The following is a 21,472-nucleotide window of genomic DNA, read 5'->3' as shown; positions in this document are numbered from 1 at the left end:
TTGGCTGTGGGCTTTGAAACGAAAGCAAGAAGTAGGCTGTTTCTTTTTTTGTTTTCTTTTTCTCTTTACTCTTGCTTTTTGTTTTTTCAGTACTGAGGATTAAACCCAGGGGTGTTAACCACTGAGCAACATCTCCTCCCCTTTTTGTGTTTTATTTTTTTAATTTTGAGACAGGGTCTATGGTCTTGCTAAGTTGCTTAGCGCCTTGCTGAGGCTGGCCTCAAACTTGAGAACCTCCTGCTTGGCCTCCCAAGCCACTAGGATTACAGGCTTGTGCCACCACACCCAGCCAGAAGGCTGCTTATTGACCTTATTTATTCCTTTACTATGGAACCTACTGGAGACCTCTAAGTGGGTGTCAGTTGAGCAGGTCTGTTAGCGGAGATCAAAAGTGCTTATTCATGATTTGACCACTCAGGGAGTTTATTATTGCAAAATGAGGTGCTGCTTTTAACCATTATACTTTTTTACATGGTTTTTAATTCTAAGTCATATATTTGTTTCAAATATATCCATAACAAGTTCTTGTTTAAACTTATAGGACATAAGAGGCACTCATATTGAAATGTGATAAGTTAATAAGGAACAGGAGAACAGATTTTAAGAGGAGATATAAAATGATAAAAGTGGATAACATTTTCTGGGTGGCCAAGGTTGTGGTGATATGGTTTCAATTAATATAACAAAAGAGTTATAAGCAACCAAAGCTGGGGAAGGTCAATTTTCAAGGATTGGACAAAGAAAGGGATTCTGAGAGTCTGAGAAGGAATAGGAGGTTATCCAGAGGAGATTGGTGTCCTGAAAGCCAAGGGAGGAGAGATTCTGGAAGAAATGGAAAATCCCTTTTGACTTTAAGTAGGAAGCCATTGTCAACCTCAGAGAGAAGATTTTCAGAAGCACAGTGGGGAAAGAAACCCAGACAAAGGTAGGTACAAAGTAGGTACAAAAGCAGGTAAGGAAGCAGAGATGTGAAGTGAAGACTATTCCTCCAAGAATAGCTATCTTAAATGATTCATGGAATAGGGTGGGATATACGTAGGTACATAAATGGATGGTCTTTCAAGAAAGTTGACTGTGAATAAAAGATAAGAGAAAGGACCATTGCTGGAGGGCAATGCAGAATCAAGGCAATTGTCTTAAAGGATGGGATAAATTTGGGCAAGTATGTAAGCTGGGGTAAGGTATCCATAGAAAAAGGAAATTATAACAGTTTCCCTGATAAGGAAGATACTGATGAAGCAACTCCTTGAGTAGACAGAAGTGATTTCCTTCCAATCAAGATGAAGCTAATGTCCTTGAATGAAGGACCTACAAGTCTTCCTCTGAAACCAGAAGGGAAGAAGAAATGATAGGCTAGTTTCTTAGGTGTGAGAGAAGAATTTATACATAAGCCCTTGGAATGATGGCGTATTAAATTAACCCCAGCTACTATGGATTTAATTAATGTTTTAATAGTCATTAATGTTTTCATTTATTTTTTTCTGTATATAGGGTGACAAGTAGTATTTAGAAGACATTCAAGTCACTTTAAATGGCTGGCATAAATATTTTGAATATTTTTTAACTTATAGAAAATACATAGCTCAAATGAAATATTTATCCCAAACTTATACCCATTTATATGAAATGGATTCATTTATACTTCTTACTATATTTTATTTGAAATTTTAAGTGGAAGTTTTACTTTGGAACAACTTTTTCCCAATCTACCAGTAGAAGACGCTTTGGAACATAAAACTGTTTTTTGAAATGAAATGCATTATCATACTCATTAAAATTCACTCTCCTGGAAACATAAAACTGATTTATCTAATGCACTACAAAATTCTCCATAAAAGTACCCCACATTGTGAAATAATGCTAATTAGGAGCAGAGGCAAAACATAATACATTTTCTTTAAATTTTAGGGCAATTAGCATAACTTTCATTAATGTCATATAAAAACTGCAATTATTTTCATTTGTACTTTTTGGTAGAATTTATATTCATTAAAAGTCTATGGTTTCATATTCTGTAATATGAAAATGAACATGACTTCATAATATTTTATAGCCAGATAATGCGGTAGGTGATTTCGTTCATTTATGCAACAAGTGAGAACCTATTATATGTAAGCATTGTGATTCAGCAGTCTTCATGGCAACATTTCTGGCATTTACCATCTGGAATTCTCTTGTATGTAGCTCTAATTGCACACAGTCCACTATAAATTTCTGCTCTCATACCTGAGCAACTAGCATTCCAGAGGCAAAACACCTTCTTGACATGACCAGCATAATTGTCAAAATAGAATTTATTACACTCAAGAGGTAGATGGTTATTTTTTTGGTTATTTAGGTATTAAAATTTATAGAAACAGAAAAATTTGAGACTTACTTGGCAAAAATATTGTATACTGGTTATTTTTAGATTTGATGTTACTTTTTTTCAAAAAAGTCTTAATGAAAAGGCATGAGGATTCCTTCCCCACACTTAAAAGTAATTCACATGAACTGACTGAATGTATTTTATGTAATTATAAATGTGATCATCTTTCTACAGTTTTAGAATTACTGGCTAAAACCTTCACTGCCTCTTTCCTTTTTCATCCCTCATTTTTTTTGAAATCTCATATTCTGCTACTACTGCCAAGTAGCATAAGATTAATAAACTTAGGACTGTGAGCTCAAGGGAATTACTACTGTGGACCAGAAGGAAGCAGGATTTAGGTTTATGGTTAATATATACAAAACCAACTATTCTTTAATGATTCCTTTCTCCTGGGATCTACAACTAATGAAGACATGGTTGTAACTCAGAAACCTTGAGAATGCTAGAGTTCGAGATGATATGGATGTTGCACATTATCTTTGATTTAAAAACAACGTGCTGGTGGCCAGAAAACCTGACATGCTCAAAGTTACCATGTGTATTAGCAGCACAGATTGTACTAGAAACCTGGTATTCTGATTTCAGTTAAGTGAGTTTTTCATCATCTAATGCCATTAATCCTGTATGTTTGTTTCTGAGAATGTTGTGGAATGGCAAATTTTATAGTCACATTAGAACTAGTATTACTGGTGGGTTGATTTACAGGATTAATGTTATTACCCATTTGCGATAAATGCCATAACAAGAATTTATTTTGCTCACTGTTTCCATATTTAGAATAGCACTTGGTACATTTGTGGAATGAACAAAGAGGAAGAAGAAAGACAAATTAGGCAAGTGCGTGGTATAAGACCAAAGAGGACAGAGCTTTGCTACGGTCACTTTAGAAACCCTGACACAAGAAAATCTGTAGAAAAATAGTTCTGTTTTTGTACACTCAGCTGCATTGCTGGACTCACACATGCATCTTCCTGATTTTGTTTTGTGAATATCGTTGTCTCCCCAATGTCATAACAATAAAATAATTCAACAAATGTGCATGCCAAGCTCTGAGAGAAAATGGTAAATAAGACTTAGTCCTTGCTCTTGAGGGAAATTAGCTATTTTAAATTAAGATTTTAAAAACCAGCAGTTTCTCTGAATTGGCATTTCTGTATATCTCCACTAGAGCAACTGGAGAGGTGACTGTGATGAATGTATATCTTCACTCTTTTCTGTTCTGCATTGAAGATATTCTCAAATTAGTAAATGGGATAAGTAAAGGGTTAAGATTAGGTCAGTGATTAACAGTTATATCTTGTTACATGCATATTGGATTTGCCATCTATAAAACAGTTCTGCTATCTCTTCTTCCATTTAAACTTAGAAATGGTCATTTCATGGATATAATTTTAAATAGAACAAATTGATAATTAACCCCACTTACACTTAACTGATGCGTGTGTGCGCACATGTGGGTAAGGGGATAAAACAGGGTACATTTTGAGTTAAACTGAAACTACAATTTTTAAATTTTTTATTTTTATGTACTTGAACTTTATGATAAAGGGCTGATTGGAAAACTAACTTGTTTCCAAGAATCTCCTTGATAATGGTTGCCATTCCCCCCTCATAAGCTTTCAATGAATGATGCAGAAACATATTAAGTATCACAGCTCTTCCTTTTGGAACCTGCCACAGAACATCTCACATAAATTAGACATTGGCACGAACAGGAAAGTTAGCTCTTTTGGTGATGAGAAGTTGGTCTCACTTGAGTTGAATGGCAGAAAATAAAGATAATCCAGGATAATGGAAAAGGGAGAAAGTATAATCTCCCCACCCCAGGTATACACAAAATCACAGTCCATGCAAATAAATGCACACTGCAGATTCAAACATGAAGGGGGCTTTGTTCTCAAGTGACTGAAACACTGATCGACTTCTCATCAATTAGGCAACCGAATAGAAGAAAAAATTCATTTTTTTCTCCCAACTGATTTGAGTGGTCATGTTAACTCATTTGAACCTCTGTCAAATTTAATTCTAAATTCTCATCCCGATTTCACTCGGAACTTGACACAACTGTTTACCCCTTCCATCTTGAAACATTTTCCTTCATAAAGCTGCAGGAACCCCTCTGTTAATGTTTCTTTTCCTTTACAAGCCATGCTTTTATATAGCCATTTGCTAGTCACCCCCCTGATCTTTAAAATTGGAGGCTCCCAGTCCTTAGAATGTTTCTCTTGCTTATTGATACTCACTCTCTAGATGTTCTCAATCAGTATCCGGCTTTAACTACCCTCCACTTGCCAATCATCTCTACTTGGATATTTAAGAGGCAACTCAAGCTTGAAATGTTCCAAACAGGGCTCTTGATTCCCTCTTCTTCCCGCTATGCCCATGCTCATCTATCATATTCCTTTCATCAATAAAGGGCAACTGCTCTTCTAGTTGCTTAGGTCAAAAACCTTGCAGGCGTGGATTCCTCTTTGTCTTATACCCCCCATTCCCATCCATTGTCAAGTCCTGTGGTTCTTCCTTTGAATTATATTCTCCATTTCCCACCACCTTCACTCCTATGGTCCTTCTCCAAGCTTTCTTCATCTCTCGTGTGGACTGCTGTGAAAGATGTTTGCTCATCTTTGTGTTTCCATCCTGGCTCACCAACAGTCTATTCTCAACACAGCAGCCAGCATGAGCCTTTTACTGTGTTACGTCACTCTTCTGTTACCACAGCTCATCATTTCATTCAAAAGTGAAACCCAAAGTCCTTTATATGGTCCATGGCTACACCAGACTACATGATCGGTTTTGCTCCACCCCCACCAATCTCTCTGATCTCATCTACATTCCACCTCTTCCCTACTGAGCTTCAGCCACAGTAACCCCTTGTTGCTGACCTGTCTACACCAAGCACAGCCTGCCCCAGGACCCTGGAAGCTCTTTCTTCAATATCCATACAGTTCACTGCCTCACTTCCTTTTGATTTCTGCACTCCAAGAGAACTGTCTTCCTTGTCCACTACTCTCTACTGTCTCATTCACTACTATCCTCTCTGTGACCCTGTTTTTCAGTTTTAGTTCTTTCCAATGCCCAGCAGGCATTTCATTAATTGTTGTCTAATTTCTCTTAGGAGATAATCTTCTTGAGGCAGAGTCTTTGCTATGACTGCATTCTTGACACCTAGACCAGTGCTGAGCATGCAGTAAATCCTCATCAAATGCTTATTAAATGTAGATCAAAGAAAGAAAATAATAAATTCAGAGCAAAGGAGAATGGCCAACAGAAGCCATCAAAGATTTGTTTTCCATAAATTTTGGGGAAACTGATATAATGTAAAATCTTACAGTCAGGTCAGGTGCAGTGGTACATGCCTGTAATCCTAGTGGCTTGGAGGCTGAGGCAGGAGGATTGCAAGTTTAAAGCCAGCCTCACAACTTAGCAAGGCCCTAAGCAACTTAGCAAGACCCTGTCTCAAAATAAAAAATAAAAATGGTTGGAGATGTGACTCAGTGATGAAGCATCCCTGGGTTCAATCCCTGTACCAAAACAACAACAACAACAACAACAAACTTATAGTCAGAAGATTTCAGTTTGAGTTTTGTTTCTGCTACTTCTAAGTGGTGTGGCAACAACTCTGCAGGAATTCCCACTATCTTTTCTCTCTCATCCTCGGGGTCATCTTTGCATCGATTTCCCCATATATGTATGTCTTCTGAGATCCATGGTGTTTTCATGTTCAGGATGGGTATACTGTCATTGATATGTACTCAGATATCTCTACTTGGATATTTATAGTTCAGAGCTACTGAACTATGGATAAGCCTAAGTCTAATTCTAAATTCTTTCAAGAAAGTTGAAAATGAAAATATGAAAATGCTTTCTGAAATTTAATAGATATGCTGGTGGCTTGAGTGTACCTCAAAAGCCCATACAAAATCACAGCACAAAAGTTTTCATCTATGATTTAACATAACCAATAATTATATATCCCTGAGATTCAGGTCAAGGTATAGATAACACATGAGGACTATCAAGGGTGAAGTGTCTACTACTTGTGTGAATTCAAACCATTCCTCAAATGTCTGAGTATCACATAATGGCATCTCCTAGCTTTCTTTGTTTCTTTTTGTGTGTGTGGTTAATGGGATCCAGAACAGGGTTCTTACCAATACAATGTGGAAAGAAGTGATATACACCCCTTCTAGCACTGGCCCCTGAAGCCTTTTTTAATGATACTGCACTCACTGTTTCTCATTTTAGCTGTGAGCTGGTTAAGGAGCACCTAGTAGGGGGATGTCTTCTGAGATTCATGTGATCTGGTAGGTCACAGTATACAGAGATCTACCAGAAAGAAGAAGCCTGGATCCCTGTTTGGAGGAGAGCTAAGAGATATGCCAATACAGGAACACATGTGCTAGAAATTACATGAATAGAGAGCAGAATGTTATTCTGTTAAGTTACTAAGACTCGAGGGCATATTTGTTAATACAGCAGCCAGTATATCATGCCATTTACAACTCATGCTGCAGATTTGGTATTAAGTCGTGTATTTTTATATACTGACACCAAATGGAAAGTCAGATTATTTTGAATAATATTCAATGTGGAATATTCATTTTGAAATTCTCCTAATCTCTCGGAATACCAATATTTTCAAATAACCCGTGCTTTTCTGTCAGAAATGTTCCTGTGTCAGATCCTTATGACTGGTGAGACTTTAAATCTGTTTTTGCTGCTTAAACATGTTTTGATGATTTCTTAAGTCTTTTATTTGTTTATGTGGTCATGGTGGATTTTTCCTAACTGCTTCATTAAAAGTGTCTTCTATAGCTTTAACCAAGTGACTACTTGAATATTTCTCCAAACAAAGAGCAACATGAAACAAATACAAAAATATTTTGGGGTAAAGGGATTAGTGTATGAAACTTACTCTCAAATAGTTCAAAAACACACATACACACACATGCACACACATACAACTTATGAAACAAGTAGGACCAAATATTAACAGTGACATGGGCAAATAGTATATGGTGTACCTGCATTTTTCCCCATGAATATGAAATTATTTTTAATTAAAAATGTTTTAGAAAAAAGTATTAGAACTATTAAAAATACCAATAGTTCTTATAGCATTACTCTTCATATTTTTCTCTATATAGTTTAAAATTGGGATACAATATTTCTTCTGATAATTATGTTTATTTTGAAATTTTGAAGAATTTTTTTATATAAATACAATTCTCTTTGTATATAATTTTATGCTTTTTCCTCAAACAAAGCTCTGATATAATCTATGGTGCACTTCAAACATTGAATTTTCTTTTAATGTTAAAAAAGAGAAGTTTTACATTATCTAATATATTCTGCATAAAAAGGGAAGAATAGGTATAGGAAGAGAAAGTTTCAAAACCCAATCAAATGCAATTTAAAGGAGGTTCACAAATAATATATGGAACTTTGTTGAATTTTAATCTAAATCAGAGAAAAATGTTAGATAAGCATTGATGCTGGCAATCAGCCTGGGTTTTCTTTATCCCAGACATCAAAGAGCCTCCATTGCAAAGACTGTAATGATTTCCTGTTCCATATTAGGTTGAGCATTAGCCAACAAATTATTTATAAATAAACTAGTATATTTCCTGAACCATTAAAATATAAAAATGTTAGTCAGTCTAATTAAGAAAATAGCACTACTAAGAAATGAGAATAATAGAAATACTTTTAGGTAAAGTGGAAATTGCAAGAAAAATAGAGAATGCTATTGAAATATATTGGAAAACATGACTGAGAGAGATAATTTTAAAGGACAATCATACATTATAAAAACTGAGCCCAGGCAATACAGAAACTCTAAGATTAATCATGATGGAAGAAAACGAGAAAGTTCTAAGAGGGTGCAGATCCTTACATCAAACCAAACTAAACAAACCAAACAACAATAACAACAACAACAACAAAAATAAAAAACAAAACACAATACACCAGAATTAGATCACTTCAACGATGTACATTGTAGATAATTTCAATGCAATTGTTTCCTAGCAGAGAAAGGAGAGCTATTGCTTTTATGAAGAGCATAACTTTAATAGTAAAAGTCTAACAAACAAAGAAAACTTCAGACCAATATCATAAATTAATGTTAATGCGAAGTTTTACATAAACAAATAGAATTTTGGATAGTCCAATACTAATGAATCCCTTAATACAATTTATCACAGTGATAAATTAAAGGAGAAGATAACTATCATTTTCATAGATGCCAAGAAAGCTTTTGATAAAATTAGTTATACATTTTTTCTTTTTTGCCATGCTGGGGACTGAATGCAGGGATGTTCTAGCATTGAGCTACTTCCTTAACCCCTTTTATTTTTTATTTTGAGACAAAGTTTCAAAGTTTAAGTTTTAAGTTGCTGAGGCTGCCTTGAATTTGGGATCTATTAGCCTGTTGAGTCACTGGGATTACAGGCATGTGCCACCATGCCTAGTCACATTATCCATTTTTTAAAAAATATTTTTTTAGATGTTGATGGGCCTTTATTTTCTTCATATATTTATATGTGGTAGTGAGAATCGAACCCAATAACTCACACATGCTGGGCAAGTGCTCTATCACTGAGCCACAACCCCAGTCCTGACATTATCCATTTTTGATAAAGATTCCTAATGAAATGGAGTTGAGGGGCATGTCCTTAACATGGTAAAATTAATCTCAAAGTGAAAAGCCAGTGTTGTGATTGATTGTATAAATGAGACTGTTTCCACTTAACTCATGAATGAAGACAAAAATTTCCATAATCTCCATTATTAATATTGTTCAAGAAACAGCAGTTAAATGTATCAAATGAGTCAGAGGTATGCAAATAAGAAAACAGGAGGCAAAGTGTTTGTTAATTCTATGTGGCATGAATGTATGTGCCCAAAGCCCACGGAATGAAATGAAGAAAACAAAGAGAGAAATAAGATGATATAAAAGCTCTGGGGGTAGATATAAATGCAATAAAGAAAGAATATACTTACATTGGTATTTATTACCCATTTGTCTCTGTCCAATAGAATATTAACTCCATGAGAAAAAGGATACATTTAGCTCTGTTGATTACTTTGTCTCCAGTGCCAAACAAAACAAAACACAAATAAAAAAAAATAGTCTGTCACACAGTGGGTGTTTAAGAAGAAAAGGGAACGAAAGAATGAATCTATATTATAGATTATTATAGCTCTATGCTCTTGTGCAGATAGATTAGAGATACATTATTTTTATAATAGAAGATGACTGAAAACAACAAAAATATCCATTTGAGAGCATCTGATTGTAAAAATTAAAATAATGGAACATATTTCTGAATGCATATATAAAACCCTTCAAAACAAATTAAGAAGGCAAGACACTAAGCTATTATACAAGTGCAATACATTAATAAGACCTGAAATCATATAAATTAAGTCTTCCACAATCAAATGATTAAAAATCAACAATAGAAGAAGAATTAGAAAATCCCAAATGTTTGAAAAATAAATAACACATTTGTAAGTAATCTATGATCCAAAGAAGAAATTGCAAGAAAAATAAGAAAATATCTTGAGCTGAGTGAAAAAGGAAAGCATGGTATTTCAAAAGTTGTGGAATTCAGCTAAAGAAGTGTTTAAAGTGAATTTGTAGCATTAAATGTCTTTATTAGAAAGAGAACTAAAATCCTTCATCTGAGCATCTACTTCAAAAAGATAGAAAAGGAAAGTAGACCAAACACAAATAAGTTGAAGAGATGAAATTAGAAAGATTAGAGTGGAAACTATTGAAACAAAACAAACACCTCCCTCCCCTGGAAAGACAAAGAAAATCAATGAATCCAAAAGTTGGTTCTTAGATACAGAAACACAAATTACCAAAATTGATTCACAAAGAAAAAGAAAACTGGAAGAGACCTAAAACAAGAAAAGAAATTGAGTTAACAACTAAAAAGATATTTTAACAAATAAAAGCCTAGCCTAGATGACTCCATGGGGGAATTCTATCAAACTTTTAAGGCAGAAATACTATGTGAACCCAAATTTTTTTAGAAAGCAAAGGGGGTTGGCACTTTCATCCAGACAGAGACATCACATGTAAAGAAAATAACAGAATGACCCCCTGCCCAAGCAAGTTTAAAAATCCTTAGCAAAATATATGGAAACAGAATCCAACAACTTACAAAAAATAAAAAAAAAATGAGACACCATGACCAAGTGGAGTTAAACTAGGAATATAAAATTAGTCCAACATCTAAAAATTATATTACATAATATACTATTTTAACAGGATAACAAAATAAAATTACATGGTCCTTTTAATAGATGCAGAAAAAATTTGATGAAGCTCAAGACCCATTGATTATTAAAAGTCTAATTAAATAAAACTTTCTCAACTTGATAAGGGCATATAAAGACCCTGCACCTAAAAATCATACTTAATGTTCTAAGGCTAAAGCTTTCTCTTTTAACTAGGGAAGGTAAGGACGTCTGCTTGTATGTTTCCTACTCGACAGCATGCAGAGAGTTCTAGATTGTATAATAAGGCAAAGGGAAGCTTTCAAAGGCATACAAGCTGGAAAGGAGAAAAGGAAGACGTGTTACTGAAAGAAATAGTAACTATGTAGAAAATACTGTGGAAGCTACAAAAGTCCCCAGACATAAAAAGTGAGTTTGATACAGTTGCAGTGTACAAGATCAAAATCAAAATCAAATACTTTTATATATATTAGCAATGAATAATTGAAAATAACATTAAGAATAATTTTATGTACAATAATATTAGAAAGAATAAAACATCTAGGAATAAGTTTAACAAATGTACAAGAGTTGCACACTGAAGATTATAAACCGTTGCCTAGAGAAATTAAAGAAGATCAAAATAAATGAAGAGATACATATGTGAAGTGAAAGGCTTAATGTTAATCTGGGAAACTATAGATTTAACATAATACTGAAATCTCAGCAGGCCTTTTATTTAAAATATTAAAAATCCAATCATAAAATTTCTATGTCTATGGGAATGCAAAGGACCTTGAATAGTCAAGATCATTTTGAAAAGGGAAAAAAAAAATTGGAGGATTCACAAACATTCTCTGATTTCAAGGCATAACATAAAGCTACAATAATCTTGAAAGCATGCTATTAGCACAAGTAGATATACAGATCAGTGAAAACAGAATAAAGATTCTAGAAGTAAGCCTTCACATTTCTGCAAATTCAGTTTTGTCAAATGCCTACCCACTGGCAAATGTACAAGAAAGGTCCATACAATGGAATACTACTGTGTAGTAAAAGAAACAAACTACTTGGTTACACATCTATTGAATAATTCCTAAAATTTTTATGCTATGAAAAATACTATATACTCTATGATTCGACTTATAAAAATATTCTATTTACAAAAATAAACTATTTAGAAAGCAAATTTTTGGTTACCTGGGACTAGAGGTAGGAGAGGGAATAGGCAAACAATGAGAAAGAAGGAACTCAGGATGATGGATGATTCACAGATGATGGTGCTTGTTATACAACTCTAGCATTTTAGCAAAACTTAATGAAGTGTATATACTTGTAATACTTTGTAAATTTTATGGCATGTAAATTATGCATGGCACATATTTCAAAAGTTAAAAACATCCTTATAACCAAGACACTTTGAGACAAAATATTTTTATATCATCCTACCTATATCACATATAGCACATATATTCATATGTGTGCCAATAGATGATAAACTTTCTGGAAGTATATATACCAAAAACATGTTTGCCTCTGGGAAAAAGGACTTAAAAATATGGTATAGAACAGATAATTACTTTTCATTGTGTATTTTCTGACATTATTTGCTTAAAGAATTAAACCATGTACATTATTACATCATAAATAAAAAAGTAGTAGTAAATAATTAAAAACAATCAACCAACCATGGTCCTGATATAAGGACTGGGCTGGTGACCCTGCTCAGGTCAGGAGCACTTCTGAGTAGCCTGTAATAAGATCATCAAAGTGAAACTTACCACAAAAAAATGGTGCTAATTTCCGATGGGTGCACATTGTGGGAATTCGGGAAAACTCAAAAGGTCTGTGACTAGAAGTATTCTAATTATCTCAGCCTACTACATCCTGCAATTCTACACTAGCCAAAATATAAAAGCAAAGCACTCACCTCCAGCCACACAAGCAAAATGCTAACAAAACTTTGATTACCTGAGGATTAAATGAGAAAGCAAGAGAATGAGGGAGTGGGGGTGTGAGCAGGGACTATAGCTAAAAGTAGGCACACAGAAAAATGTTTTCAGAAATGTCCAAAATTTAATAACATAAATAAAGTAATATAAAATAAAGTAATAATATAAATAAAGTATTTCAAAGTCACTTTTCTTACTAAGAAGCCATTTTAAATTAAATGCAACCAAATTCATTTCTGTGAATCATGGAGTGGATCCTGCATGGTGGCTTTCTGTTATACTAACATCAAGAAACTGTTCCTAAAGTTTGATTTTTAAATTGGACATTATGAACATGACAGCTAGTTAATTAGGAATATGTGTATTAATCTTAAGCCATGGGAACAATTAAAATCCATTGTCAACATTTTAATTACCAAAATCCAATTTTGTAACAACTCCTTAAGAAGAGCAAATTTAAGGTTATTTTGTTATTCTATTAATTTCCCTTTGTAATGTAGGCACATAATACTTTTTATAGTGTTGTTCACAATTACAAAGTATTTGGTGAATCAACAACATAATACTTCCTTGAAGAGGGTGAAATAAATCACAAATGTTGCTTCTTTCAACTTTGATTTCTTTCACTTGCAAACTGACAGGGCTTTCATGTTGAGTTTAGCACTTCCAATAGGCGATCACGTATGTCTGCCATACGTTGCGTTCTTCATGCCTGAGTTCCTCACAGCACTGCTCCTTCTGAGCCATCTCTGCTGAAGCTTCAGTGCTAATTGAGACTCAACAGATAAATAGCGAGCACCTACTGCGGGACACTCAGTTCTAGGACACTACCACTGGGGGAGGTGGCATTACTGTCCTGTAGTAACAGACCAGATGTGGCTCATAGACTTTACGAGTTCTAAGTCCCACAACTGGTAGATGAGAAAACCAAGACTTCCCCTGAGTCTTTTTTTTTTTATTTTTCTATTGATCTCAATATTTTGCTAACCTCAGTTTATTTTTATTTTTTATTTATTTCTTATATACATGACAATAGTTTCTTTACATTCTGCTTTGTGGTATCTTTTTCCTCCTTCCTGCCCCAGTTTCACTGGTCAAAAAGAGTTCAGCAGCAGAGAAGTGAAAGGGGAATGCTCGGCTTTGCCCCATTCCTTCCCCACAGAGAAAGTAGAGAAGAAGGAATCAGAACTCACACCACTCTCTTCCCTGTTCCCATTTCCAGATGTCACTCAGAATATTCAGCCCAGAGTTTCAACTCTGGCCCTTTTCTATTACTTATTTCCTGGGTCGTGGGAGGCCCCATGGATAACTGTTGCTGGAGCACGGAGATAAGGTGTTGCTTCAACAACATTATCTATAATAGTGTCCTAAAATAGTGGAAGAAGTGTCCTGAAAAACCCTATTAAGAACTCTGAAAGGATATTTTTTAATAGCAACATAGCTCCTAATTATTGAGATTAATCCTTATTGAGATTAGCAAGAGTTGAACTAGCTTCCACCTCCTGGTCTGGAATCCTAGGCACAATTCAAAGCATTGCTTACATTGGAAAAGCAGGTTTCTTACTTAAATCAATGGGCAACCAGACTGAATTTTCTATAACTGGTGTACTAATGAATGTTGGAAATACAGCTCATTCATGGGGATACAATATTTACTGTCCAAGTTCATGTCAATATATTGAAAGCACTATTATTGTTGTTAGATATAAAATATGAAAATATATATTATCAAAATTAAAAAAAAAGAGTTTCCCATGTTCATGTTTTCTTCATGAAAACATTAGAAGAAAATTAGAAGCACGATTTCTTTCCCCCCTACAGAAACCTCCATTTTAACCATATTATAAAGGGTCTGGCCATTTTACTACATTGCTGAGTCAGTGTGTGTCTTACCTCCTCGATGGATGATCAAAGAAGTCTCACTTCCGATAGGGCAGTCCTTAAGTATATCCACTACTTCTGTATGGCTCAGGTTCTGTACATTCTGCTGGTTGATCTCAACAATGAGGTCGCCTTCACACAGGCCAGGGCATCCCTGAATGTCAAGTATTTGTTTCACTCGCTGTCCTGTAGGACTGTCAGCAATAGTGAAGCCAAAGCCCTGGGCACCTTTCACAATGGTTAAGGTCATAAGTTCAGCTTGGGTGGCCCCAGATGAAGCCATAGACACATTGTCGTCATGGACAGGTGGTGGATACGTGCCATCTAGCTGACCATCGGCTGGCATGGAGTGCAAAGAATGAGGTGGCCGATCTGTTATATCTGGAACTGACTGTGAGGTCCGAGAAATGTATTCCAAATAGGTTTCATAGTTATGTCTTCCATTGACCATCACTGGAGGTGGCCTCTCCATTATTGCAAGGGGTGGCACCATGCTGTTAGCAGGATCTTCAGGATCAAAGGGCAAAGGGTAGCCACGACACAATACCAGGTTGACACTCTGACCAATGGGAACAGACTGGAAAAGTTTGACAACATCTGCATGAGTGTGTCCAAGGACACAAACTTCATTAATATAGACAATGACATCACCTGCAAGGGAAAAAAGAGAGATTGACAACATGAGGTAAGTTCAATTAACGTCAACAGAGAAAAATGGAATTATTTATGAGACTAGTGAAAGAGGTGTTTGGTGTCTCAGTAAGCAGTGAGAAAATCAATTAGAATAATACTTAAATTCACTGTAGGTGACTCAAGGTTACAACAGGTCTGCCAACAAATAAAATGATCAAATACTGGGAAAAAAAGACTCTTTGGTTATTCTTGAAATTCAGAAACAACTTCATATTCAGAAAGGGAGGCTAAGAAAGAAAAGGTTAGAAGAGTTTGTGCCTTGAAGAAACATAGATTGTAAGCTTCTTTTTCATCCTCACTTTTATTTTTGGTGCAGTTCAGTTAATAGAGTTTCCAAACTACTGAGAAGTGATAGCCATGAGATTTGGATGAAAAAGGAAGCACTCGTATCTGTGTGTTTGGTACCACAGTTCTTCATTTGTAAAGTTGTTATGAAGATGAAATGATATAATGAAGGAAAAATGTTTGGCACCGTGCCTAAAACATGATGAACTCTCAATAAGGGTGGACCATTATTAAATTGTTGTTAAAATAGGATTCAAAAGATTTGGGACACTGGCATTCAAACCAGAAGCTGCTATAGGCTCATCCTCTAATCTTGGATAAATTGATATTTCTGTTGATCATTTTCAACAATGACATTTGTCTTTTCTCTCCAATGAATTATAACATATTTGCAGAGGTCTAACAGTTAGAAGCTAACTTTATGATAGGAGAAATGCCCTGAATACAAATTGTTCATTTTAAAACATGCAGAAGAATAATTTTTCCTTCTTAAAATGCAGAAAGACATGGTTGTTTGAGATAATTGTTTTAAAATTTTCAATTACGTATGAATAACAATTTTATTTTTGGAGAATTGTTCTATCATGGATTGGTATTTTTATCCTCAAAAACCATAATAATTGAAAATTGAACTTGCAAATAGAGATTGTTTCTGATTATACTGAAGAGTATAGGAGGGGTAAAGAGACATATTCTCACAGACTGTCAAATGAACAACAGTAGACATCAATTTTTCAGGATAATTCTGAAATGGATAGTGACCATGGTTAGGGATTTATTCTGAGAATTCTGTGTCCATTAAGATTGCAAACACTCAAAATGAAAACACTGAGTTTAACATTCAGAATTAAATATTTTTCTAGCTTTTAATAAGTTTGCGCTACAACATGATTTCTTCACTGAATTTACTTAAAAATAAATAAATCTATGAACAAAACAATCCTAAGTAAAGTGCCCTTGACAGCATTGACTTGATTGACACTTCTCTCAAATGCAAGAGAACTGTTCAAAGGTGCTAAGCTAGAAAACAAACATGCATTGCCAGGAAATTAGGATACGTTTGCCTCTGGAAAACATCCCAGCCATGTGATGGTCAGATGGAAATTTTCTCTTTTATTACATCTACCAGAGAGGGTGCTGGTGAGGTGACTGGGACTCTGAGTCAGGACTCAGAACTGAACTAGGATCCCCTCTCTGCTACTGTAATTCCTCTTTAGAGGGTTGGAGCAGTCAGGGAAGCTTTGGCATTATTTTCAATTGATTCTGATTATCTCAGAGTCCCAGAGAAGTGTCTAATTGAGATAGATTCTTTTTCCTTCTTTTGCCTCTTGTATTTTTAAATATTATGATATGTTATACACATTTTAAAGATTGAAAGAAAAATAAACACCTGTGTACAACCTTTCAACTTAATGATTACAAAATTGCTCATAGTAGTTGAAACCATTTTGGTTAGCATCTTGTCTCCTACTTGTGTTCCCATATTGCCATTTCCAAAAATAACCATTGTCCTGCATTTGAGGCTTGTCATTTACATGTGCTTATGTCATACTTGGATACTCATAGGAGATTATTTCTAACCCCCAGATAACGATAATCCCTAAAATGCTTTGCATGTTTTATATCTTTTGTAAATTTAACATTTTAATATTCTGTTTCCTTAAAATGTATTTGTGATACTCATCTATTTGATACTTATATCTTTAATTCATTAATTTTCATTGAAACATATTATCTATTGAATGGCTATATTACTATTTATTAAGATTTATTCATTTTCTTATTAATAGACACTTGGCTTCTTACAAATTTTTGCCTATTAAAATTACTCTTGTTATGAACCTCTTTCCATGGCTCCTGTGCTCTGTGGGAGTGTTCTTCTGAGCTATGAACCTTGTCATAGAATTGCTGAGCACAGGCCATGTGATCTTCCTGTTAGATAAGGGCAAAAGATCAACAAATGGGTCATATTGATTAACACCATAATTGGTAGTGTGTCAGAATTTTCATTGCTCCTCATCTGGCACAACACTTGTTATACTCAGACTTAATTTTTATAAATCTAGTTGATGTGATCATGGTTTTAACTTGCATTTCCCAGATTGCTAGTGGGGGGTAAGCATGTTTCCATATATTTATTGACAATTTGGGTTTCCTCTTGATGCATCTCATTTCCCCAATATTCCTATTTGGTGACTCTTTTTTATTTTTCCCATTGACTATTTTTGATGACCACATGCATTCTTTATTCAACATTCTCTGTGGGTTGGGAGACTGCCTGGGATAGCAGTAAGACTGGTCTAGACTTTCACTCCATCACCTACCAGCTGTGTGACTTCCAAAAACTCACTTGAATCCTCTGTACTCAGAGCCTTCTAAAGTAATGAAGAACAATAATAATATCAACTTATTGTTTTCTTGGAAATAACTTATAAGACTATGAAAGGTTTGTAAGCTGTAAATTATCATGCAATGATGATTGCTATTTTAGTAGTTATTATTTGTCCTTGATTTTATCCCTCTATAAAATCCAAACATTCCCATCAAGATACCCCCATGAGAGTGACAATCAAGGACAACTTGAATATGACTGTGGAAGCACTGGGTTTCAGAGTGAGCAACAAAAGGCAGGAAGGTAACGGATGCCACTTTCCTCTAAAGCTTTCCCTAACTTAACCAATGCTGATGAGCCCCTCCCCAGTCCCCAAGCATATTTTATTTTCCCCTCCCTTCTGCTAGGGGAAAAGAACTAAGGGTAATGCTCAAAGCTTTCTAGGTTCCAATGCCAGGTCTAAAGAATAGTCATTTGAATTATATTGATTAATGTTACTTATTTTTTTTAATTTTTAATGTGATCTTTCTATTTCAAAATGGAAACGAAAACTGTCTATGATTCTTAGTTAGGGTGCCTTTTAAAATTTATGGATATTTTCCACTCAGAGCAATTTTTCAAGCCATCAAGCAAGCAATAAAGAATGCCGCAACAATATCTTTAGGAGTTACATAGATCTCTGAATGTAAAAGATGAGTGCTCAGTTATCAAAGCATAAAACTATCTAACACCTGACAGTACTAAACTGTCCACTTTAGATGCCTAGATAATGTGTCAAGTCAAAAAAGTTCTGAAGACAGAGATGTAAGCAAACATTTGCTTGTGCAGATAGAACTGATTGGGTAGGATATTTATAGACTGTGCTGTATGAATGTCATTTACATGTTGTGAAAGAAAAATATGAGCCACCTGGTATATATCATCCCATAGTGGCAAGCCAACTCCTGAGAAAGACTGGGTTTAAGAGCACAAAAAGAGATGTCCTTAGGAACTTTGGCTCTAGCTCCAACCTTCTGGCCTACTTAAGAGGGAGAATGGTAAAGGAGTCATTTGATCTTGCCATCTCTTAACTTCTTTTATAAAATGGGAATTAAAATATCTCCTCCATTTCCTTGGTTGCAGGGCTACTGTGAGAATGAGATCATGCTTGTGAAAACACTTTTAATTTTACCAAGGAAAGGTTTTCTGTAAAAATAAGATGATACATTTTTTTGAAAGCTCAGTGCATATTTTCATAACTATATTGCCTGGAAGGGTACATTGTTTCCTACACGGCCATATTTAGGCCAGATAGTCTTAGGGCTATTGACCTGAATCCTCTTGGTCAAGATGAGTGTGACTGATGAGACTGGTGTCCCTGTAGGTGTGGTCTCACAATGACCTGACTCCCAACCAGGAGTTTTAAAGAGCAAGTGAGGGAGAGTGAGGCTGATGAAACAGGAGGTTTAAAATTGTCCTTTATGAGAATATGTTCTAAAATAATCTCTCTCTTAGTCATGGAAATCAAAATGCAGCATTGGATAGCTCATGGACACCTCATCATTTTGGATAAAACAGGGCACTTTTCATAAAGCATTGTTTAAGTTGGAGTTATTTTTGTGTATCTCTACTCCCACCTTCTTTGAGTCACTGTGGCCTATAGAATCTTCTTTTTCAGCGTCTCTTACTAGTGCTGTCTACTTTCCTTAAGCACAACCTTGGACTAGACTAAAATAATTCTCATCTTAGAGTCCATTTCATCAAGTTCAAACTACTCATTCTCTAGACCTACTTGTCCACCCTCTTCACTAATAGTCCTTCCTACTTATTTCTCTCTTCACCAGCCAATAAGTTACCATCTTATGAAGCTGGATCTTTACTATTCACAACTTCCAACTTGCATTTTGGTTGAATTCTGCTAATCTTCTATGATCATGTCTAATTCCTTTCTATGGATAACTTCATCCCAACAAATTCATTTCTTTCCTTCCTCTTGAAAGACGTCTTCCATTTTTCCTACTCAAATCACTCCCATCTCATGTTTGTGACTTGAAAGTTCATTTTGGACCATATTCTTCTGTGGGATTCCTACCTATTCCCAGTTTTCCCCATAATATACACAGAACCATTACTATGCTGAAAATTCTTTAGATATCTAGGATAGATTCTCACTGAATACAGGATGGAAAGATTTAATCAGAGGAAAACTGGAAAAGATTTCATAGCTAAATTTACTACCTCCACTTTAGTGTTTCTAACTTCTGCTTTTTCCAAGTCAAATAGATTTCTGAAAAAAGCCAAAAAATTCTCACTACAGCTCCCATTCTACCAATTGCATGCACTCTGCATTAAAAAATTATTGTTTTGTTGTTTCTTTTCAGCTGATTTGTTTGAACTTTATTTTCTGAAGCTTCTGTTAGTTTGTAACAATATATACTTTTGTAAAAATACACATATTATAATCATAATGTTTATCCTCGTTCATTATATTTCGAAACATAATCAATGCTGACATGTACCTTTGGAGGTGTGCTTCTCATACCTCAGTTAAAACTGAAAATAATTATTCTTGTTGAAATTTATTTTCCAAAGTGAAGCATTGTGGTATGGTAGATGGACCAAGACCCAAAGTTGGGTCTCCTTGTGCTGATCTCTGAACAATTAATTTAACATGAGTCTCCTCATCTACAAAAGGACAATAATAGCTGTTCTACCCACCTCAGAGGGAAGAGATGCTGTCTGTGAAAATGTTATGTAAATGGTGAAGCATCCCATATGTTCTATATAAAAATACATATATTTAAACAATTTTAAATGGCTGGCAAAGGTTAGAAAGTAAAAAAAAAAAAAGCTAGGAGAAAGAATAAATCCTAATTTAAAAAAAAATTAAAGAAGCTACTAAATTCTATGAAACTATTTGCTAATGTTCTCATAAATATTTGAAAGGAGAGATACGCTCATTCTTCTACCATTTCCCAGTGAGGAAGACTAGTGCTTTGTAAAAGCATCCTTGGATTGCGCATTCCCTTCTGGAATTTGAACACAGTGTGGTTGGAGTGGAGGGCTTAGGTGGACAGATGCAGATCTGAACTGTGTGGTGGTGGCTCTGGGTAGCATGCAGATCACCAGATGTGTGGGGCTTGGCATGCTCTCAACTGGGTCACAAAGTGGAAAGGCTCCAGAGATAAACTGGTCCTTGTCTTTTTCCTCACTTTCCTTGATGACCGGCTATAAGTTTCTATGCCTCTTATCGCTCAAATATTTTTTCTTGTATCTAAATCTAATTTCTTTCTCTAAAAATAAAAATAATTTCCTCTATTTCTGTTCTTATAAAGACAAGAGCATCATTCTTTTAGAACCATTTGAAGCCATTTATAAAACTCCCAAGTGCTCCTCTTAAAGTGAGAGTTATAAAAGCAGACATCAGTTGGAAAAGAATTCCACTTTGGAAGTGAACCTTACCGTGGTCCTACTGACTTTAAGCGTCTGTTTGAATATAGCTCATCAAAATTTGGTAGACACAAACAAATGCTTAGGTTATGGAATGTAAAATTCTTTCATCAGAAGAATTTCAATTTATGAATTTTTATGTGAAACATAAATGACATTGAAATAAAAATGAGGTGAATCAAGCTCATTAGCATTAAAATAAGGTTCAGATAAGGTTTTAGTAATGTTCTATACATCCTGAAGCCAAGGGTGGCATAACAAAGAAAGCAACAATTTTCAAGTTAGGAGGTTTGTTTT

The 21,472-nt window shown here is 34.9% G+C and overlaps 1 protein-coding gene across 4 annotated transcripts in view; it reads right to left on the bottom strand.

The window, feature by feature from the left end:
* The window catches only part of Magi2 (membrane associated guanylate kinase, WW and PDZ domain containing 2), a 1,314,737-nt gene that overhangs the window by 205,556 nt on the left and 1,087,709 nt on the right, over positions 1-21,472 (bottom strand). For all 4 annotated transcript variants that reach the window (XM_046464122.2, XM_046464123.2, XM_058585490.1 and 1 more), the window contains exon 10: positions 14,449-15,087. In XM_046464122.2, coding sequence (XP_046320078.1) covers positions 14,449-15,087 — 639 coding nt within the window. The remainder of the gene's footprint in view (positions 1-14,448; positions 15,088-21,472) is intronic.

The sequence above is a fragment of the Marmota monax genome, unplaced genomic scaffold (genome assembly GCF_021218885.2).
Source record: "Marmota monax isolate L192 unplaced genomic scaffold, Marmota_monax_Labrador192_F-V1.1 WCK01_AAM20220418_F8-fsc00065, whole genome shotgun sequence".
Lineage (NCBI taxonomy): Eukaryota > Metazoa > Chordata > Mammalia > Rodentia > Sciuridae > Marmota > Marmota monax.
Note: the sequence above shows the minus strand (reverse complement) of the source record. Positions and strands in the feature narration are given on the sequence as shown.